The following is a 21136-nucleotide window of genomic DNA, read 5'->3' as shown; positions in this document are numbered from 1 at the left end:
GATGCAGTTCTGACTCACTGTACTTTGTTCCTGAGAATGGGACATCGAGGTTTTGTCTGTGCCAGAAAATGTCAGAAGTGTCCCACAGAGAATACACCGCTCAGTGTCACTGGTGGAGAAGAAGCAGAAGAGGCTTAGAAAGCACACAGGCACCCTCTGTGAAGGCAGGGTGGGGTCCGCGTGCCCCCACCACAGCAGAGAGCCAACTCTGGGGCTGTGTCTGCCATGCTTTTCCGCCTAGCCACCCTCGAACCGTCCTTCACCCTGCCCCAGGCACACCTGCCCCACGCCTCTCTGGCTGGAAGCTTGTTTCTCTCCATCACTCTCCACGTGGCCTGACTGGGTCGAATGCAAGGAAGTTATCAATGGTGTGTCTTCCAGGAACCTGACCCCCTGCAGGCCTGTCTGACCTCCCATGTTCTGCTTTCTGGTGGTGTGAGTTTTCCAGGGCTTATCGCCAGGCCTTATATCTTTGGGTATTTATGACCTGTTAGGCATTTTTCTGGCCCTGTGAATTTCAAAGGGGATGTAGCCAGAGACCAGAACTTTAAATTCTTTTCCATATTTTCTTTTCTGAGAAAACCCACGGGCCTTCCTTATCTGTAACAGGTGGGCTGCACTGCTAAGCCCTGGCTGCCCCTCCAGGAAACCCCTGAGTTTCCACCAAGTTTTCCCATTATCGCGCTGACAGCTGTGTGTTATAATTGCCTGGTTATTTGTAGATCCGCCCCCCAAACTCAACACACACACACCATGGGAGAGGTTGGGACTGGATCACTGTGGTGTCCCTAGCCCCTGGCAGAGTGCTACCACACAGGAGGTGCTCCATAAATGAGTGTGGAATGAAAGACAAATAAGCACAGCCCAAAGTCAGGGGTGGGCTTCCCGGGTGGCTCAGGCAGCAAAGAATCTGCCTGAAGTGCGGGAGACCTGGGTTCAGCCCCTGAGTTGGGAAGATCCCCTGGAGAAGGGAACAGCTACCCACTCCAGTATTTTGGCCTGGAGAATTCCATGGGCTGTATAGTCCATGGGGTCGCAAAGAGTCAGACACAACTGAGCGACTTTCACCAAGTCGGGGGTGATTTCAGCTGTTGCAGCCCCTGGATAATCAAGTGAAACAGCCAAATGGTAAAGCTCTAACAGTGCCCAAGAGAGGTCCTGGGTTCCCCTTGTGGTCACTGCCAGGGAAATTGAGACAGACGTGCAGAAGAAAGGAGATGGCTAGAGAATAAATGGCAGGCTCCTGATACCGTGGCCTCCTGACCAGGGACTGGATGAACCTGAGCTTCTAGCCGGGGCATCCCCCTGTATCCTCCCTGACGCCTGGGCTCTCTACCCGCCCCACCAGGTGAGCTGTGCGACGAGGTGATTGACCATTGTGTGCCGGGGATGAACCTCTGTCAGCATGAGGCCAAGTGCGTCCCTCTGGACAGAGGATTCAGGTGAGGCTCATTCGTGCCTGGCACCAGGTCCCAAGGATTTGGCTCCAGTAGCCTGGGTTTGAGGCAGAAGCTCTGGGGTTCTTTCCATATTTTTTTTTTCACTCTCTCTGTTTCTATTACCTATTTGCTAGCATGTGCTTTCCTGTACCTCTGACTAGTCCCGGTCTAATTCTCTCTTTGCCAGTGTCTTTCTTTATGAGTCTCTGTGTCTGCCCTCCCTGTTCTCTCCTCTCTTGAGAGAGAGAGCGAGCCCCTTTCTCTGACCCTTCCCTAGTCTTCCCGCTCTTCTCTCCCTCCCTCTCTCTCAGTACACGTTTTCTTTGCCTTTTTCCTGTTAGAACACTTGAGTTTTATGTATTCATTTATTTTAACACCAAAAGTGGCTAGTTAACAATGTTGTGATAGTTCCGGGTGAACAGTGAAGGGACTCAGTCATACCTGCACACGTATCCGTTCTCCCCCGAATTCCCCTCCATCTAGGCTGACACAGAGCCGTGAGCAGAGTTCCATGAGATTTACAACAGGCCCTTGTTGGTTATCCTTTGTAAATACAGCCTGTTTATTCCCAAAGTCCTTAACTGTCCCTTCCCCGTGACAACCACGAGTTCGTTTTCTAAGTCTGTGAGTCTCTGTTTTATAAGTTCATTTGCATCATTTCTTTTTAGATTCCACATATAACAGATGGCATATGATATTTTTCCTTCTCTGTCTGACTGACTTCACTCAGTCTGACACTCTCTAGGTCTATCTGTGTTGCAGCAAATAGCCTTACGTCTCTCTTTCTAACGGCTGAGTAATATTCCATGGCATATGTAACACGTCGTCTTTATCCATTCCTCTGCTGGTGGACTTTTAGCTTGTTTCCATGTCTTGGCTGTTGTAAACAGTGCTGCGGTCAACACTGGGCTGCATGCATCTTTTAGGGCCAGTTCTCTGGATGTAGGCCCAGGAGTGGGATTTCAGGTTCATACGGTAGCTCTATTTTTAATTTTTTACAGACCCTTCATACTGTTCTCCATAGGGGCTATACCAGTCTGCATTCCAGCTAGCATTGCAAGAGGGTTCCCTTCTCTTCACATCACCTCCAGCATTTATTGTTTGTGGATTTTTTGATGTTAGCCAGTCTGACTGGTGTGAGGTGATATATTATAGTTTTGATTTGCATTCCTCTAATAACTAGTGATGTTGAACATCTTTTCATGTGCCTTATGGACACGTGTGTCCTCTTCAGAGAAATGTCTTTTCAGGTCTTTTGCCCAGTTTTTGAGTGGGTTGTTTTGTTTTGATGCTATTAAGTATCATAAGCTGTTTGTAAATTTTAGAGACCAGTCCCTTCTCAGTCACATCATTTGCAAGTATTTTCTCCCAATCTGTGTGTTGTCTTTTTGTTTTGTTTATTGTTTCCTGTTCTGTACAAAAGCTTTTGAGGCTCAGTCGGTCCCGTTTATTCTTGCTTTTATTTCCATTATTCTGGGAAATGAAAGCGACGTGGCTGTCACCACATCTTTTCTTCCAGAGCTAGTGCGGTGGAGCCACCCCACAGAGGAAGCAGAGGCCGCAGGGCATCTGGTGCCACTCCCCAGATGCAGCCCGCCCTGCCCTCTGGCTCCAGCAGGTCCGCCAGCTTCTGTGCCTGCGCGTGGTGGGGGTGGGCCGGGGAGGAGGCGGGCTGTGGGCCCGGAGACGTGGCCGCTGGGGCGGTGTCTCCGGGGGAGCAGAGGCACGCTCAGGCTGTTCTAAGGGTGCACAAGAGGCCGCCTCAGGAGGAGCCTGCGGACCAAAGGCGCCCTGGGGCCTCACTCCTGGGCACTGTCCCCACCTCCTCCCTCCACTCTCCTCCATGAGAGTGTGCCGGTGCCTCTCCTGCAGAAGATCCTCCGTGAGAGTGTGCCGGCGCCTCCCCTGGACAAGATCCTCCCTGAGAGTGTGCCGGTGCCTCTCCTGGAGAAGGTCCTCCGTGAGAGTGTGCCGGTGCCTCTCCTGGAGAAGGTCCTCCCTGAGAGTGTGCCGGTGCGTCTCCTGGAGAAGGTCCTCCGTGAGAGTGTGCCGGTGCCTCCCCTGGAGAAGATCCTCCGTGAGAGTGTGCCGGTGCCTCCCCTGGAGAAGGTCCTCCGTGAGAGTGTGCCGGCGCCTCCCCTGGAGAAGATCCTCCGTGAGAGTGTGCCGGCGCCTCTCCTGGAGAAGATCCCGGGACCTTCAGGTCTTAGGATTTTCCGATACTGAGAGGGACGTCTCAGAACCCTTTGGTCAAGAGCACTCTCCTCTCCCTGAAAGCTCCGTTCCACACACCTGCCTCCCCTCCTTCCCAGTAGGCTCTGTCTGCAGTGAGTGGGGAAAGTGGGGTCCTCTAACACCAAGGAGTCAGGGTCAGGGGATCTGACAGACACCATAGCAGCTGTGGGGGAACCCCAGACCAGCCCTCAGCAAAGACACCCAACGTGACCCTCACAGCCACCTGCAGAGACGAGGGATGCGGGTCTGGAGCTTGGTGCCTGTGCTTACGAGCCTTGGAGGAGAATTCTGGCCAGCCTGTCACCCAGTGGCATCTCCAGCCGCATCAGGACACAAGCTGAGACTGCGGTCTAGACGTCCCCGGGAGCTGCCATCACTCAGAGTCTGTTCAGCTCTCAGCCACGTGGCAGAGAGTTCTCAGACTTGGGGGTGTTGAGACTCGGATTCTGTACTGCAAGCTCAGGACTTCATGCAAACCCATGATCTTAGAAAGCCCCCGACATCATGGGATCACAGGGTCTTAGAACTGTGGACTCTTAGATTCATGGATTCTCCAAAACTTGAACTTGTAAACTCTTAGAATCCTAGAATGTAAGAATGATGGGTTCCAGTTGCTGTCCCCCTGCCAACCCACTGCAGTCCCCCAATCCTCACTGTGGTGAGAGTTGGTGGGTAGTATAGGAGGTTTCTTATTTCCTCCACCCGAGGCTCTTGCCATGGACCTGGGGAGGGAAATTTGACACCACACAGAGGTTTAGAAAAGAAGGAATTCCTGGGGCCCTAGATTCAGGCCCTGGGTGCTGCTGGTGTTCTGAGGAGTGGGGAAGAACCTCCTGGAGTAGAGGGAAGCCCTCTACTCTAGGAGGTGAGACTTGAGGTGACCACCAAAGGGTGGGTGGCAGTGGGATGGGCTGAGAGGAGCAGGCCCTGCAGGCGGAGCAGCGTCTATGGTAAGTAAGGGTGGCCGAGGGCCATGAGCAGGTGTGCTGGTGTTTCCTTTTCTGTCTGGACATGTGCAGCCTAGAGCCCGGGGCCAGGGGAAATGTTAAGAGGAGTGCAGGGCCCTGGCCTCAGAGGGAACAGAGCAAGCTGAGGTCCTTCAGGTCCGCCTTGCCGACTCTATCCCCTCGGAGACGTGCCAGGTAGGCTCTCAGGTAACCAGTTACCTGAGCGTGAGGAAGAGCAAGAGATGCCTCTGCTGCCCGCCCCTGCTCCTCCCACTCCAGGCTCGGACTTCAGACCAGGGCTGCTCTTTAACTGAGGGGCGAGCAAAGGGCTGGGGGGAGAGGCTTAAAGCACAGACTTGAGCCCAAAGCTGCGGCGGCTGGACTGACAGGCAGAGAGCTTTGGGTATGCCTAGGAAGGGGTAGTGGTGGTCGCTGAGCTAGGAAGACTGGGTAGAATATCCATGGACAGAAGGAGATGAGTGGTGTTCCCGGCCAAGTGGACAACAGGCTCAGAGGAGGCTGGCTTCGATGAGCACAGCGAGCGTGGAGACTGGTCAGAAGTGGTCCAGGGCGCTGGGCTGGGGTTGGGGTGCTAGGGAGTTAGGACCACAGATCTTGATTCTCTGCTCCCTGTCCCTGGAAACTCTCTCTCCTGTAACCAAGACCTCCTTGAGTTCAAGGACAAAATAGGATAGAAAGAAACCAGTCTAGCTTTCAAAATCTTGAGATAATATATTTATGCACATTGTCTCTTAGAATCTTGATGAAGTCTACAGGCCAACTCAATAATGTTGATTTTTTTTTTAAATTAGGATGCGTTTAAATCAAAAGCCCCTTCTCCCAGTGCACCATTTTCCACTTTATCCCACAATGCTCCCCCCCCACCCGCCTCCCACCATCACTGCAATGACTCACATCCCCGGCGGGCCACAGGGACATTAACAAGAGAGACATGCAGTCCCTGCAGCCTTTGCCCAAGTGTGAAGGTGTTTGTCCTTGGGGATGTCCTTGTATGCTGTTCTAATGAGGCCTCAACTCAACAAAGCAGATCGGACTATATAGTACCTGTGACGTGAACACTGAAATGATAACATGCTGAAGGCCTGAAAGTAACTGCCAGTACACACTGAAACGACAGAACCGGAAGCAGAGGGCTGTGGACAGCACTCCCTCTCTATCAGGCGCTGTGTATTACCGCGTCTCACACTCAGCACCCTTAGGGTGTAGAAACTGTTCCCACTTCCGGTGTGGGCTGAAGCACAGTGAGGTGGAGCAAGCGGCCGTCATGTGTGCGTGGAAGGGGATGAGAGCTGACCCAGGTCTGACTGATTCCTCAGCTCAGTCCGGAGATTCTTAATGTCCTGAAACCAAGGATGTCACTTGGTTACTCCTCTTTGTCCAGAATCAGTAAGTTAAATGCATATCAAAATGGCATAAACCTTATGCTTTAGAAAAAAGATAAAGGCAAAACATGTGAAAACAAGGAATGCGGGCTATACCACCAGTTGCTGGTCTTTAGCCAATAAAGAAACGTTGTAGGGATCCTCGTCATTAGAGATGAGGCCCATGAACCAGCAGCGTCAGCATCCCATGGGAGCTTATTGGGCATGCTCATTCCCAGGCCCCCACCCAGACTCCCTGAATCAGAAGCTGTACTTTTACAAGACCCCTGGGGGTTTTGTTTAGGAAGCACATGTGTAGAGAGGGCTGTAGCATTGGAAAGAAAAGAAGGCCGTAAACACATCTCCCTCCAGACCTCTACTGCTTCACCTGCAAGGGAGCATGGCTTCCCTCATTCCTCCTGAAGACGTCAGCAGCCTTGAACTCCGTGCTTACTAGGCTGGGTTCGCCCCTGTGAGTAGTGAGTAGCTGTTGTTGCCTCGGGGGAAGCGCATACAGCTTGAGTTGCTCTGCAGGTACTTAGGAGTCAGGAGACACAGGCACATGTACCTACCGGGCCAGGTTGAACCCCCCAGAGGCCTGGCCTGCAGCGTATGCAGCATGTACTCCCACAGAGTCATCCCCAGGGTGTTGCTTTCAAAGACTGGGATGAGGTGGGGGCAAAGTGGTGAAAGTTTGCACTCGCTGGTGCAGCAGTACGTCATGTGTTTCAAGTCTATCCATCATATAAGTAAAGGTGAATAGTCAGATCTTAGAGATATCACAGTTGGGGTACAGGCCCAGTAAATCCTCAAATTCTAGAACTTGCCAGCCTCCAGGGACACCCAGGCCCCCTGAGTATCGTGCTTTACCATGAACCCACAGCACGCAGCAACCCGAGCAGGATCTACTTGCAATTCCAGCCCACTTCTCTCCATCCTAGAGGGGGCGGAGCAAGGACAGTGGGGAGGGAGGACCATCCCTTGTCCTGATGCTTCCCCAGTTGGGCACCTTCATCATGTAAGTGTTCCAAGATCTCACTTCCTGCCTCACCACCTATTGCACACCTTCCCCTGTACCAGCTTCCTCCTCTGACGTACACAGGCTGTGTTTATTTTTCATAGTCTGCCCAGTAACATTCAGCCAGTGACCCCAGAGAGGTGTGCAGGCTCAAGGCCCTGCAGGAGGGAGAGGAGCTAGGAAGGATCTGTGTTCATAAGTGCCTGTGTGTGTGTTTGAGCCCCTGTGAGTAAGGTGGTACCTGTGGTCTCTTTCTTGCTGGGACTTTGACACATTGTCACCTCAGACAGAGGAGCCCAGAGATGCATGCTTCTGGCCCACGTTCAGGGAGGCTGGCCATAGCAGCCGCCTCTGGCCAGGTTGAAGCCTGGGCCTGCAGGGACACAATGGAACTGCCGACACGGCGCTCCTCTGGGAGAAGCGGGGCAGGCCCGCAAGGCCTGGGTTGAACCACAGCTCCATAGTCTCCCCTGGAGACCAGAGGCATCTATCGAAGGCAAAGAGATTCACCCTTCTCTCTTTTTTTTTCCCAGCTTAGTGTTGTTTTGTCTTTCCTTCCTTTCTTTTCTTTTTTGAGTATAATTGCCTTACAATGTTGTGTTAGTTTCTGCTTTCACTTTCCTCCCTCCCACCCCACCCAATCCCACCCCTCTGAGTCATCACAGAGTAGCAAGCTGAGCTCCCATGCCACGGGCAGCTCCCCGCCAGCGTCGGTCTCACACACGGCAGTGCGCGCATGTCAGTGCTCCTCTCCCAGTCCACCCTACCCCGCCGTGTCCACACGTCTGCGCCTTCATTCTTGCCCCTTTTCTAGATTCAGTAAGTTCATCTTCACCCTTTTTCTAGATTCTACATACACACATTATAATTTTTTTCTCCTTCTACTTCACTCTTTATGACAGACTCTAGGTCCATTCGCATCTCCCCAGATGACCCAATTTCATCCCTCTTTATGGCTGAGTAACATTTCATTGTGTATATGTACCACGTCTTCTTTATCCCAGTTCTTGTATCAGCCTGAATCTCTGGGGGAGACAATGAGTAAACAGTAGAGAAGAATCAAAGGAAGTGCCATAGCCTCATTGCTTCACCGCGCTTACCAGCTCCTGCGTATCACACTTCATTCAGCGTGGATCTAGTGCCCCGCACAGAGTGGATCGCTTAGCTTCTTAAGCCACCGTAAGAGGTGAAGGCACTGATCATCAGCCACAGTTAAGGATGGAGATGCTGAAACAGGCACCGAGTAGCAGACACGTGGAGAACAGCATCTGACACACGCGCGTGTAAACGAAACATCCTTGCGCTGGGGGGCCTCAGGGAAGTCCAGTCCGCCCTCCCAGAGCCCAGGTCTCCTCCTGACCCTGGAGTGAACAGACCCCCCCTCACTGGGTGCTGAGAGACCTCAGCCAGGTGCTCTGTGGGAGGTGCGCGGAGGAGGGCTAAGCTGAATACCAGTTCTATGTAGACAGTGGTAGATCCGAGCCAAAACCTGTCTGACCACAACGTGCACCCCTCAGCCAGCTCCTGACAGGTTTTGACTGGGATCTACCACTGTCTTCATAAAACTAGTTTCTACGGTGCCCCATGTAAACCAGGCACACACCGACTCGCAGGCTGTGGGCCGGGCTCTGGGGAGCTCGCGGGGGCTGAGGGGCCTCGAGGACAAATGGAGATTGAGGAGAGGCTGCCTGGAAGCTGGCCGGGCCTGAAGCAGCCACGCTCTGACGTGTTGCAGGTGCGAATGTCTCCCTGGCTACAGCGGGAAGCTCTGCGAGGTGGACGATGACGACTGCGCCACCCACCGGTGCCGCCACGGGGCCCAGTGTGTGGACGCGGTCAATGGCTACACGTGCGTCTGCCCCCAGGGCTTCAGGTAGGGCTGAGGGGCTGCCGGGCAGGCGGCAGAGGGTCGGGGGCTGGGGGGCCCAGGCGACCCTAGCTCTGCATCGCTACGGTGTCTTTATTTCCCAAACCTTCCTCATGCCCTCCGAATCCCAGAGCAGACATTGTTAACCCCGTGTTGTAGATGGAAAAAGGAGGTACCCAGGGCAACCCCGTGGCAGCTGGACTTAGGGTCACATTTGGGCATGATTCCACGTAATGAAAGATGATACCATTTTGGAGCCCAGCTTGCAGGGTGGAGGTAGCCACATGCCCACGCTGGCAGGATCTTCTTTCTAGGCTGGAGAATAAACCATTATGGATTCCCTAGTGGCAGGAAAATGGAGGTGGATGGGAGGATTTGGGGCAGTCACTGAAGCCGGGTGAGAAAAGGGAGACGGGAGGCCCTGGCCAGGTGGTCAGATGTCCGTGGGGTATATGGGCAGAGTGTATGGGTGTCCGCTCCAGCTCCCACACTGACCAGAAGGGAAGCACACAGGGGGTCCTGGAGGGGAGGCCAGGGACCGCAGTCAAGGGGCCCAGCCTGGGGGGGGGCGTGTTCTGTATACATGTCAGGTCTCACGGAAGCAGAGCCAACTCTGCAGACGAGCCCTGGTCACAGACTGGGAACATGAGCCTGGAAGGAGCCGTGAGTTCTCAAGGCAGTTGGTTCCAAAGGCTGACAGGCCGTTTGCAAGCAAGGCTTATGAAAATATAAGTTTCAGGGCCCCACCTCAGGGCTATGAAATTAGAATCAGGGGTGGGGAAAAGGAGCTGGAAACCCACACTTAAAAAAAAGTTTTTAATTGTGGAAAAATGCACATAACACAAAATTTACCATCTTAACCATTTTTAAATGTACAGTAAGTACACTCATATTGTTGGGCAACCATCACAGCCACCCGTCTCCAGAAATCTTTTTATTTCACCAGCTGAAACTGTCCCTCTCAATCCCCCTTCTCTAGCCCCTGCAGTCACCTCTCGACTTTCTTTTTCCATGAGTTTGGCCACCCTGAGTGCCTCGTATGAGTGGAACCAGGCGTGTTTGTCTTGCTGTAACTGCTGCTTTGGCTCAGGGCCATCTCAAGGTCCCTCCGGACTGCCGCGTGTGTCAGCACGCCCTTCCTTTCCAAGGCTGAATAGTGTCCATAGTGTGTTCATGCCATGTGGCTTATCACTCATTCGTGGCTGGAAGAGCATCTGCACCTGTACACGTGTATCGCAGGTGATTCTGATGACACAGAAATGGAGGACCTGCACTCCGGCCCAACTGCATTATTTTATAAGTGGGAATCTGTGGCTTAGAGAGGAGCTGGCCTGCCCCCGTCACTGGCAGGGCTGGAACCAGTCCCCTTCCCTTTCGTGCCACCCTCTCCCCAGGCAGCTCTTTGGCCTGAATGACCTGGTGTCTCCTCTCACCTTCCCCTGTCCTCTCTCCCCGCCGTCCCCTCTGCCCTCCCAGTGGGCTCCACTGTGAGCACCCCCCGCCCATGGTCCTGCTGCAGACCAGCCCCTGTGACCAGTACGAGTGCCAGAATGGGGCCCAGTGCATTGTGGTGCAGCAGGAGCCCACCTGCCGCTGCCCCCCGGGCTTCGTCGGCCCAAGGTGCGAGAAGCTCATCACCGTCAACTTCGTGGGCAAGGACTCCTACGTGGAACTGGCCTCAGCCAAGGTCCGGCCCCAGGCCAACATCTCTCTGCAGGTGCGCCCCCACCCCAACTGAGCCCTTGGAAGGACCCTGACGTGCTGCTGAGCTCTGACTGTTCTGCAAACAGCTGGGGTGGGGGGTCCTGGCCAACTCCATGCAGAGGCTTCTATAGACAGCTCCTGACTCCTCTAGGGAACAGTCATTCAACTACTACATGCCAAGCAGGCAGTGGGGATTCAGTGGGGGATAAGACAGCCAAGCCCCTTGCCCAGGGCAGGAGAACAAGAAAATGGTCAATGGTAACCCTTAGTGATGTGGGAGCATGCATGCCCGGAAGAATCAGGAAAGGCTTCCCAGAGGCAGTGATAACTAAGCTGAGGTCTGAAGGATGAGTAGAAGTTGGCGTGGAGAAGGGTGGAAGGGCTGATAGTGCAGGGTGAAGAGGGGGTGCATTCGAGCCTGGGAGATCAGCGTGTGCAAAGGCCCAGAGGCAGGAGGGAGCAGGGCATCTTTCAGGGAGCAGGAAACTGTTTAGTGTGAACCAGATTCTTTTCCAACTAACTTCTGTCAGGCTCCTTAACCTGTGGATCTGAGTAGTTCTTCCAAACCACATTTCCGGATGCTCTCAGTGCTCTTGGGGGCAGAGGGGAAGGCAAGGGATACGATACAGAGAGACCCAGATGGCACTCGTGGTGAAGAATTCACCTGCCAGTGCAGGAAATGTAAGAGATGTGGGCCTGATCCCTCGGTCGGGAAGATCCCCTGAGGAGAGAGGGCATGATAACCCACTCCAGCATTCTTGCCTGGAGAAGCCAGTGGACGGAGGGGCCTGGCGGGCTGCCGTCCACAGGGTCACAAAGAGTCAGACACAACTGACTGACTGACCGTGCACACACGAGACACAGAGCAGGACCCTGCCTATAGAGCAGGCTTGGTGAGCAGTGGGTAACCCAGGGGCACAGCTAGAGGGTGCAGGCCAGTCAGCAGCCCTGCCATGTGGCATCCACTGAGGCCCCTTCTTCCTTCTGGCTATGGCTACACTAGCCTGGGGTTAAGCTTATGGAGAAAAACATTCATTCAACAAAGATTCACTGGCCATCTATACCTGCCAGGTACCATTCTAGAGACTGGGGCTGCAGAGACGCACAGATGTTCCCATGGCCTCACCTCGTGGAGCCTCCAGTCCATAGCAGGCCTCTGAGATGGGGCTGGACCACTGGCACAAACAGGAAAGGAGCTCTGGTTGCCATCATCCCTTGTCCCGGGTCACTTCATTGCCCTCCTGCCTTCCTCCCTTAGTCCTACTCATCCAGAGACCCAAGTGTCACATCCCAACTAACCGGGCCCCGGGCCCCAGACACCCCAGTGTTCTATCCAACCAGCTGCCCCGCACCCCCTCTCTCCACTGCCCCTGTGCCCGGCAGTGGGTGCTGACAGGCCGTCCGAGAGCCCAGCCCTGAGCCCAGTGCCTGGCGAACATGTCCTCTGAGCAGCGGCTTCTGAAACCAGTGCTTCTCAGCCTTGGCAACACATTAGAATCTCCTGGGGCACCTTATCTTGGCCTGGGTCTCACCTCTAGATATTTGTATGTAATTGGTTTGGGGTGAAGCCCAGACACCGGTGTTTTAAAAAATTCCTGAGCTCATAGTCAACACTGAATTAAATAGTACTGGTTAGTCTTTTGTTTATAATTATTACTATATACGAAGAGATGAAGGCCCCGAGAGGCTAGGTCAGAGCTCATGGTTCCTGGCGTTTTTATATATGTGTTCACTTACACACACACACAACATAAAAACATAGCCACACATATTGAATACCCCATAAGTATTTGGAATTGCTCGATCAGCATTTGCTTGAGTATTAAGCATAGGCCTTTCTTATGGAAATATATAGACTAGCTGGAAGAGGAAGCAAGGCCATGAATTCAGACCCAGGGTTCGTTCAGGAAATGCCACCTGGAAGCGGGCTCTGGGAGGTGGGGGGGGGGGGGGGCGGGCCTCAGGGCAGCCCTGACTCTCGTGCCTCCCTCCAGGTGGCCACGGACAAGGACAACGGCATCCTCCTCTACAAGGGGGACAACGACCCCCTGGCGCTGGAGCTGTACCAGGGCCACGTGAGGCTCGTCTACGACAGCCTGAGCTCCCCGCCGACCACAGTGTACAGGTGAGGACCATGGTCCCGCCCCCGCTGCACAAGCGCCCCCCACCCCAGCACCTTCCCGCCTGTATCCAGCGCTGCGAGAAGCTGCCAGCAGCTCTGGTTCTGCTTCTGCCCCCTCCTCACCCCCAACACACACACACACAGTCACAGTCACAGAGTGGCGGGTGGGAGCAAGAGAGGCGGTCTTGAAGGCAGGCAGACCCACAGGGAGATGACACCTCATTACCATAAGATAAATGGCCAGCTGGCTCCTGGGCAGGAGCCTCTGCTCCAATGGAGACGAGGCTGCTTAATGAGATGCCCTTTTAAAAATGTCATCCCAATCTTTGATTAGTTTAAGAAAGAAAACAGGGGGAGATGAGCTTGGAACTCAAGGGGAAGAAATTCCAGAGCATGGAGAGAGCAGGACTTTTCCTTAAGTGACTTTCAAACTGTTCTAAAGGACAGTATTTCCTAAACTTCAGCCTTTCCAACCACCACCCTGATTTTTACATTATCTGTATGTTAGCTGGGCTATTACTTAATGCCCTGCCTTACATCAGCTTTAAATCTGCTCACTTTTTAAATTTAGCTTCATCCTGAGTTAATAACATCTGTGAAATTACAGCTCTGTTAGTTTGCCATGCTATAATTTTTTTTCCTCAGTCAAATGAATTCTCAACTAGGAACATTTAAAAATTATTTTAGTTATAAATACTTTTATAATACTATAAAAGGAACTACTCAAACAAGACATGTTTGTCTGTGTTACACTTAAAATCACATAAAACCTCCCTGTGGAAGGAGAGCCGTTACTTGGGGAAAGCGCAGGATGTGAGAGCAAACCCCCATCCAGAGGCCAGCCCTTCCCCTCTGGAAGCAACAGCACGTCTGGTCGCGATGACTGAAGGGCAACGTTTTTCCCAGTAACTAAATCCTTTCTTCAATCAAAACTTTACGTGGAATTCAATCATGCTAAACACACAGGAGCACAGCCACCCTGCAGAGCTGGAGGGGTCAGTCTCCTCCTTCACACACACCCTCACGGAGGCCCCCAGCACACCTCCCACTAATCCCAGTTGAAAACCATTGGCACAAACCAGTAGTTCTTTTTAAAAACTTATGTGTGTGCCTGGCTGCGTAGGTCTTGGTTGTGGCGTGTGGGGTCTTCGCTGTGCCAGGTGGGATATTTCGTTCCGGCACCTGTACTCAGTAGCTGCAGAGCTGGGGCTTCGTTGCCCCACGACATGTGGGATCATAGTCCCCCAACCAGGTGTCGAACCTATGTCCCTCACATTGCAAGGCAGATTTTTTTCTCTAAGATTTATTTATTTGCTTTTATTTTTGGTTACGCTGCATCCTTGTTGCTACGCACAGGCTTTCCCTGTAGCAGAGAGCGGGAACTTCTCTTGTGGAGCACAGCCTCTAGGCCTGTGGGCTTCAGTAATCAGGGCCTGTGGGCTCCACAATGCAGGCTCAGGGGCCATGGTGCACTGGAGGAGTTGTTCTGCGGCATGTGGGATCTTCCTGGACCCAGGATTGAACCCGTGTCCCTGCACTGGTAAGGCAGATTCTTAACCACTGGACCACCACCAGGGAAGTCCCAAAGCAGTCGTTCTTGAGGTAAAGTCCCAGAGCAGCTGCAGAGCTGGAAGCTTGTTAGAAACGCACGTTTTCAGACCCCACCCTGGACCTGCCGACCCAAGCCTGAAGCTCTCTGGGGTCTGACCCAGCCACCAGCTTTAAGGAACCTGTAGGAGATTCTGAGAAGTGCCTGCTCACCCGCGAAGGGGAAAGCGCAGGATGGAAGAGCAAACCCCCATCCAGAGGCCCGCCTGGAGGAGGAGCCATTTGCAGTGGGTCCTGAAGAATATGTGTGAGCAGGGAAAGCAGTGGGCCAGAAGGCTGGGAGAACAGCAGCCACCAGCCTGAGGGACCATGAAAAGGCAGTGGCCATGGAGTCACAGCAGAGAGGGTGGCTGGAGAGAAGGCCAGGCAGGTTTGGCCAGCAGATTCAGTGAGTGTCCCAGTGGCCTCGGAGTCCCCTGGAGCCAGGGCCTGCTACCCTCTGTGTTCCTGGGGCCAGTGACCAAGCCTGAAGCGTCAGACACGCCCAGGTTTGGCTGAGCTCTCCCATGTCTCGCGCAGTATTCTCCCATGGGCTGTGGACGGCAGCACTGTGTCCCTCCAGGTGTGTTTCTGGGGGCCTGTACATGGACAGGGCAAGGACAGAAGGTGACAGTCAGACTGTGGAGCGGCTGGGCTGGGCCAAAGCTTAGGGACTCCCCTGCCCTTCCCACACTGAGGTCAGCTGCTGGTTTGGTCAAGGGGTGTGCTGTTGATACAAATGTTGGAATACTCTGCCGATGTCTTAGTCAGGGCAGCAGGAATGAATCAGGAACCCATAGAATGGCTACTCCCTTGTCAGGGAGTCAGGTGAGAGTTGGCAGGTGGCCCTTGGGAGACCCCAGGGCCCTTTTCTTACCTCTGGGAGGAACCAAGTAAAGGATATCCCTGCCAGGATCCTCATGCCAATTCTGACGACATATTTTGTGCCCTTCAACCCCCAATCCTAAAGGCCCAAGTCTCTAAGAATCTCGTATTAAAAAATAGTTTTGCTGGAACTCCCCCGGCAGTCCAGTGGTTAAGACTCCATGCTTCCCGTGCAAGGGACATAGGTTTGATCCCTGGTCAGGGATCTAAGATCCCATACCCCATGAGGTGTGGCCAGAGCACAAGTGGTTTTGCTTCCAGATACTTTTCTCCAGGTAGCCCTGGTTTTGCCCCAGTGGTGCGTGCTTTTATTCACTCAGGAACATCTCTCACTGTTACTGAATCAGGCCTGACTGATTCAACTCTAGAGAAAGGCAAATGTTGATAGAAAGGGAAGCTGCTTTTAATCAGAATGCTGGCAATCTGGGGAGATGGTGGACTCAGTGTCCCCCAGAACCACCTCCGAAGATTCTGTACTGCCATGAAAGCTTTTAAAGAGGAAAGAGAAGAAGTCTGAGTTAATCACTGAGACAGGGAGTCCGAGTCGTCACCTCTCCCACTCTGTGCAGACCTGTCAACTTCTTGTGACTCTTCTCTAGACGCTGTCTTGCTCACAGAGTTTGTCTGTGAGATGACTGAAGGGGAAGCTGGGGAAGGGATCTGGTCATCTCTACTCATTTGTTCTACTTTGATCTATGGAAAGAACTAACAGATGAGGCAAAGTATTGTGTAATCCAGACATCTGAGTAGAGATGTGTGGAGCGTGGGGGTGCCTGATGTAAGGTTAGTGAAACGACGTTAGAGCCTCCTGCAGGGAGCTCTTTCCTGCCAAAAGCTGCTTACAGTACTTCGCCTTGGACCTGTGCTAGGGGTTGGAGCTAGTGTTCAGAAGAACACAGTCCAGGGAGGAAGGCAAATGTGTAAATAAGCAAGTGTTGCAGGAGCAGGATAAAAGAGGTCTCACAGGGGATTCCAGTGCCTGCTGTAGGGACAATGAAGAAGGAACAGACAGTTGATTCTGCTTAGAGAACCAGGGAAGGCTCCCTGGAGGAGGTGATGTCTGAGCTGAGACATGAGCTATGGCTGATGGGTGTTGCCACAGGCTGAGAAACGAGGAGACTCTGGGGAAGGAGACCCCATCCATATGCATGGAAGCCAGGCTGGGAGGAGCTGAACAGCAGCTGATGGAACCGGGAAGCCATACCAGCCTCAGAAAGATCTCCTCCCCCGAGTCACAGCAGTAAACTCTGACCTGCTCAGCCTCAGAGCCAGGGCCCAAGTTGCTTGAATTGTGTCCCGACTCTTTGCAACCCCATGGGCTGCAGCCCACCAGACAAACCACAGGTGATCTGATCGGGGAGGGCCAGCTGCAGACCACATTAGGGAAGTACAGGCCCGGAGCAGCTGTATTCTGTGCAGGTTCCCAGCTGAAGTTGCAGGTAGCGAGATTCTGTTCCAGGCCCAGATATATAATACCCAATCCAGAAAAACCCACCCAAGTCCTCCCTGCCCCAAAATGGAGGCAGACTGCGCTATTCCTCTGTTTTAAGACTTGTCTGAGGAGCAAACTCACCTGCATACAAGGTCCACGGGACCTAGTCAGGTGACAGACTTGGGGGAAGCGGGTCCCAGCAGGGAGTGTTGGAGACCCTGGTAGCTGGGAGGGCACAGTGCCGACAGAGACAGCTGTGTGGGCAGGCAGAGTCTCAGAGTGAGTTAGTGAAGTCGCTCAGTCATGTCTTTGCGACCCCGTGGACTGCACCAGGCTCCTCCATCCATGTTATTCTCCAGGCAAGAATACTGGAATGGGTTGCCATTTCCTTCTCCAGGGGATCTTCCCGACCCAGGGATCGAACCCAGCTCTCCCACATTGCAGGCAGACGCTTTAACCTCTCAGCCACCAGGGAAGCCCCAGAGTCTCAAAAGAAGCTAGCAATTCAGGGTTTCCACTGAATTCAAAGTTTAAAACAGCGCCTGAGATCCCTCTTTGGTGACCAGTGCATGCTCCCTCCGGTCTTAATTGCCGCAGACCCATCCATTGCTAAGTCTTTGTCGCATCCAGTCCTCACTGCAGGCCCCAGGCGAGCATCATCACCCCTGTTTTAGAGCTAAGAACTTTGATGCTCAGACGACACCTTGGCCCAGAGGCCAGTAAGTGGCAGAGCTGGGACTCGAAGCCAAACCAGCCTCCTATCAGAACCCCCTCTCCAACGTGCTAGGGAGAAAGGTGGGCCAAGAGACAGCATGTGGTCACGGTCTGATGGTCTGGGAGCCTAGGGTTGCTACAGCGCAGGCTGGGGTCTCAGGCTGCTGCCCAGCTGGAGTCCCAGGAACTCTTTGTGAGGCTCTGTCGCCACCTAGTGGCCATGCCTCAGCATCCAGGTGCATGCTCCCAGCACAGAAGAGGGATGACCGTTCACCCACTGTGGAAGTACGGTCCTGTGCCTTGGGAACTTGGATTTGAGTCCTGCTTCCACCACCCACACTTTAAGGTTTCAGTCTGGACACCTTCGATCTCTGAGCCCTAGGTCTCACTTCTAAAGTGGAGAAACATTGTACATCCCATGTACAACTGTTAGGATTAAATGAGACAATGCAAGTGCTTTAGCTTAGTTAACCACTCAACACAAGCTTTCTCCTCGTCCACCCCTCTCCCCTGCAACAGCTGTTACTAAAAGGAGAGAGCACTACGGGCCACTCTTTGCCAACACAAGTTCCCATGCCAGTCCCAGACAGGAGCCCCCAGCCTGGCTCTGATGCGGCCCGGGCTCCCCACCTCCTACTCCGTGCTGTTTCACTGGGCTTGCTGGATAATGAGGAAGACTGTCAGAGCCCCTTTCTCCTCTGAAATTCCTGAATATATGACCAGGAAACTACTCACTGGGCCTTGGAACCATAGCAGGATTATCTCTTTTAGAGTTCACAGCAAGTTGTTTGGGGTTTGGCTTTGTTTTTCTCCAGTTTTTTTTTTTTTTTTTTTTCCCTCATCTTTTGTAGCAGCAGAGCCATTTTTCCCATCTGTGTTTTACTTCAAAGTCCATGATTTTTTTAAAAAAAAAGTAGAAATGGAACCATTGTGATTCACAGTTCAATTCAGTCGCTCAGTCGTGTTCGACTCTTTGCAAACCCATGAATCACAGCACGCCAGGCCTCCCTGTCCATCACCAACTCCCGGAGTTCACTCAGACTCATGTCCATCGAGTCAGTGATGCCATCCAGCCATCTCATCCTCTGTCGTCCCCTTCTCCTCCTGCCCCCAATCTCTCCCAGCATCAGAGTCTTTTCCAATAAGTCAACTCTTCACATCAGGTGGCCAAAGTACTGGAGTTTCACAAGGTGGTGCCAAAAAATCAAAACCTGTGGCACTGCCAATCCCAAACCTTCAGGGACCCACTGTTTGAAAACCACCAGCTTCAGGCATTATTTCGAGGAGACCATGGTTAGGATGTGCAGGAAGAAGGTTGCGTATTAACCAATGAGTACCTACTGGCACAGGCAAGGTTATGGGAGGTTTTGATTTGGAGTGAATCCTTACTTTTTTTTTTAATTGAGATATTAACATCACATATATGTTATATAGAACATATAACATTATATTGTTTCAGGTGTACAACATAGTGATTTGATATTTGTATATATTGTAAAATGATCACCACAATATGTCTAGTTAAGATTCATCACCCTACCTAGTTATAATTCTTTTAACTTTATGATGAGAAATTTTAAGGCTTACTCTCTTAGCAACTTCCAAAAATAGAATATTATTAACCATAGTCACCATGCTGTACATAGCACCCCCAGGACTTACTTAGCTTATAGCTGGAAGTTTGTACCTCCTGACCTACTTCCACGGTCACCCACCCGTCCCCCACCCCTGGTGACAACCAGACTTCTCTCTGGATATGCGAGCTCTGTTTTTTGTTGTTTTTTTTTTTCATTTTACTTTGTTTTAGATTCCACATATAAGTTAGGTCGTATTGTATGACCTTCTTTTTTTTAACTTCTTATTTTGTATTGGGAAGTGAAAGTGAAAGTTGCTCAGCTGTGTCCGACTCTTTGCGACCCCATAGACTATACACTCCCTGGAATTCTCCACGCCAGAATGCTGGAGTGGGTAGCCTTTCCCTTCTCCAGGGATCTTCCCAACCCAGGGATCGAACCCAGGTCTCCCGCATTGCAGGCAGATTCTTCACCAGCTAAGCCACAAGGGAAGCCCTTTGTGTTGGGGATATAGACAATTAACAATGTTGTGATAATTTCAGGTGAATAGCGAAGGAGCTCAGCCATACATATACATGTAGCCACTTTCCCCCAAACTCCCCTCCCATCCAGGCTGCCACAGAACACTGGGCAGAGTTCCATGTGCTGTACAGTTAAGTGTGTGACCTTCTTTCTCACGGCTGAATAATATTACACTGTACATATATACACCACATGTATCCATTCATCCATTGATAGACATTTAGGTTGCTTCCATGTCTTGGCTACTGTGAATAACGTTGCAGTGGATCTCAGAGCATAGATATTTCACAAGAATTTTTGTTTCTTTCAGATAAATATCTCAAAGTGGACCTGCTGGATCATATGGTAGTTGTGACTATTTGAAGAACCTTTATACTGTTTTCCATAGTGACTGCACCAATTTATATTCTAATGATGCACAAGAGTTCCTTTTACTCCACATAAACCCTTGTTATCTGTCTTTTTTATACTAGCCATTCCAACAAGTGTGAGGCGACATATTGTTGTGGTTGTTATTTATATTTCCCCAACAATTAGTGATGCTGAACACCTTTTCATGTACATGTTGGACATCTGTATGAATTCTTTGGGAAACTGTTTATTCAAATTTCCTGCCCATTTTAAAATCAGATTGTTTGGGTTTTTGCTATTGAGATGTATGCATTCTTTATATAATTTTAGATATTAACCCCTTATCAAATATATGATTTACAAATATTTTCTCCCATTTCAGTAGGTTGCCTTTTCATTGTGTTGATGATTTCCTTTGCTGCCCAGAAGCTTTTCAGCTACATGTAGTCTCGTTTATTTTTTGTTTCTTGTGCTCTTGGTGTCAAATCCAGGGAATCATCACCGAGATGATGTCAAGGAGATCCCTACCTTTGTGCTCTTCTAGGGGTTTTACGTTTCAGGTACTATGTTCAAGCCTTTAATCCGTTTTGAGTTAATCTTTGTGTATGGTGTAAGAGAGTGGTGCAGTTTCATACCTTTGTATGTGACTGCCCACTCTTCTTCGCACCGTTTGCCAAAGAGACTGTCCTTTCCCCATTTTATATTGATGGTTCCTCTTTTGGAAATTCATTGGCCACGTGTGCATGAGTTTATTTTTGGACTTTCCGTTTAGTTCGGAAAGATTGTGGCCGAACCACAAAAAGACGCTGGGATTCTTGGCCTCCAGAGGAGAAGAATTCAACCTGGGGCCAGAGATGAGGCTTGATCACTCAGAGCTTTTGTGTAATAAAGTTTTATTAAAGTACAAAGGAGATAGAGAAAGCTTCTGACATAGACATCAGAAGCGGGCAGAAAGAATACCCGCCTGCTAGTTTTTAGCTGGATGTTGTATAGTCACTAGCAGTCTGTTAATGAAAGAAAGGAATGTCTTAAAACTCAGAGAATGGCACCAGGCCCCTCACCCATAAGATGCATTTTGGGATAATCTTGGCACCAGAGGAGTCATCCCAGGCCATAACATTATTGACTTGAATCTTGTAGAAAGGCAGATTACCATACAAATAGTTTCATTTACATAGATTAGGGGAACAGTGTTTGAGTATAACACACTGGTTTGTCAAGTCGATTCTGAGCCATTAGGCGGAACTGACTTGAAGACAGAGACTGGGGTAAATGCGTAGTACATTAGCATAGCTTAAGACAAACATTTCCATATGAAAAATGCATTGGTTAAATCAAGATTTGAGAAAAGTTAAGT

At 51.4% G+C, this 21136-nt stretch overlaps 1 protein-coding gene across 1 annotated transcript in view; it reads left to right on the top strand.

The window, feature by feature from the left end:
* SLIT3 (slit guidance ligand 3) overlaps positions 1-21136 on the top strand; it is a 719057-nt gene that overhangs the window by 684898 nt on the left and 13023 nt on the right. The window contains exons 29-32 of the mRNA XM_052659044.1: positions 1349-1442; positions 8757-8894; positions 10365-10605; positions 12587-12717. Coding sequence (XP_052515004.1) covers positions 1349-1442; positions 8757-8894; positions 10365-10605; positions 12587-12717 — 604 coding nt within the window. The remainder of the gene's footprint in view (positions 1-1348; positions 1443-8756; positions 8895-10364; positions 10606-12586; positions 12718-21136) is intronic.

Source organism: Budorcas taxicolor, chromosome 20 (assembly GCF_023091745.1).
Source record: "Budorcas taxicolor isolate Tak-1 chromosome 20, Takin1.1, whole genome shotgun sequence".
Classification (NCBI taxonomy): Eukaryota; Metazoa; Chordata; class Mammalia; order Artiodactyla; family Bovidae; genus Budorcas; species Budorcas taxicolor.
The sequence above is the reverse complement of the archived record's forward strand: the minus strand, read 5'-3'. Positions and strand labels throughout refer to the sequence as shown.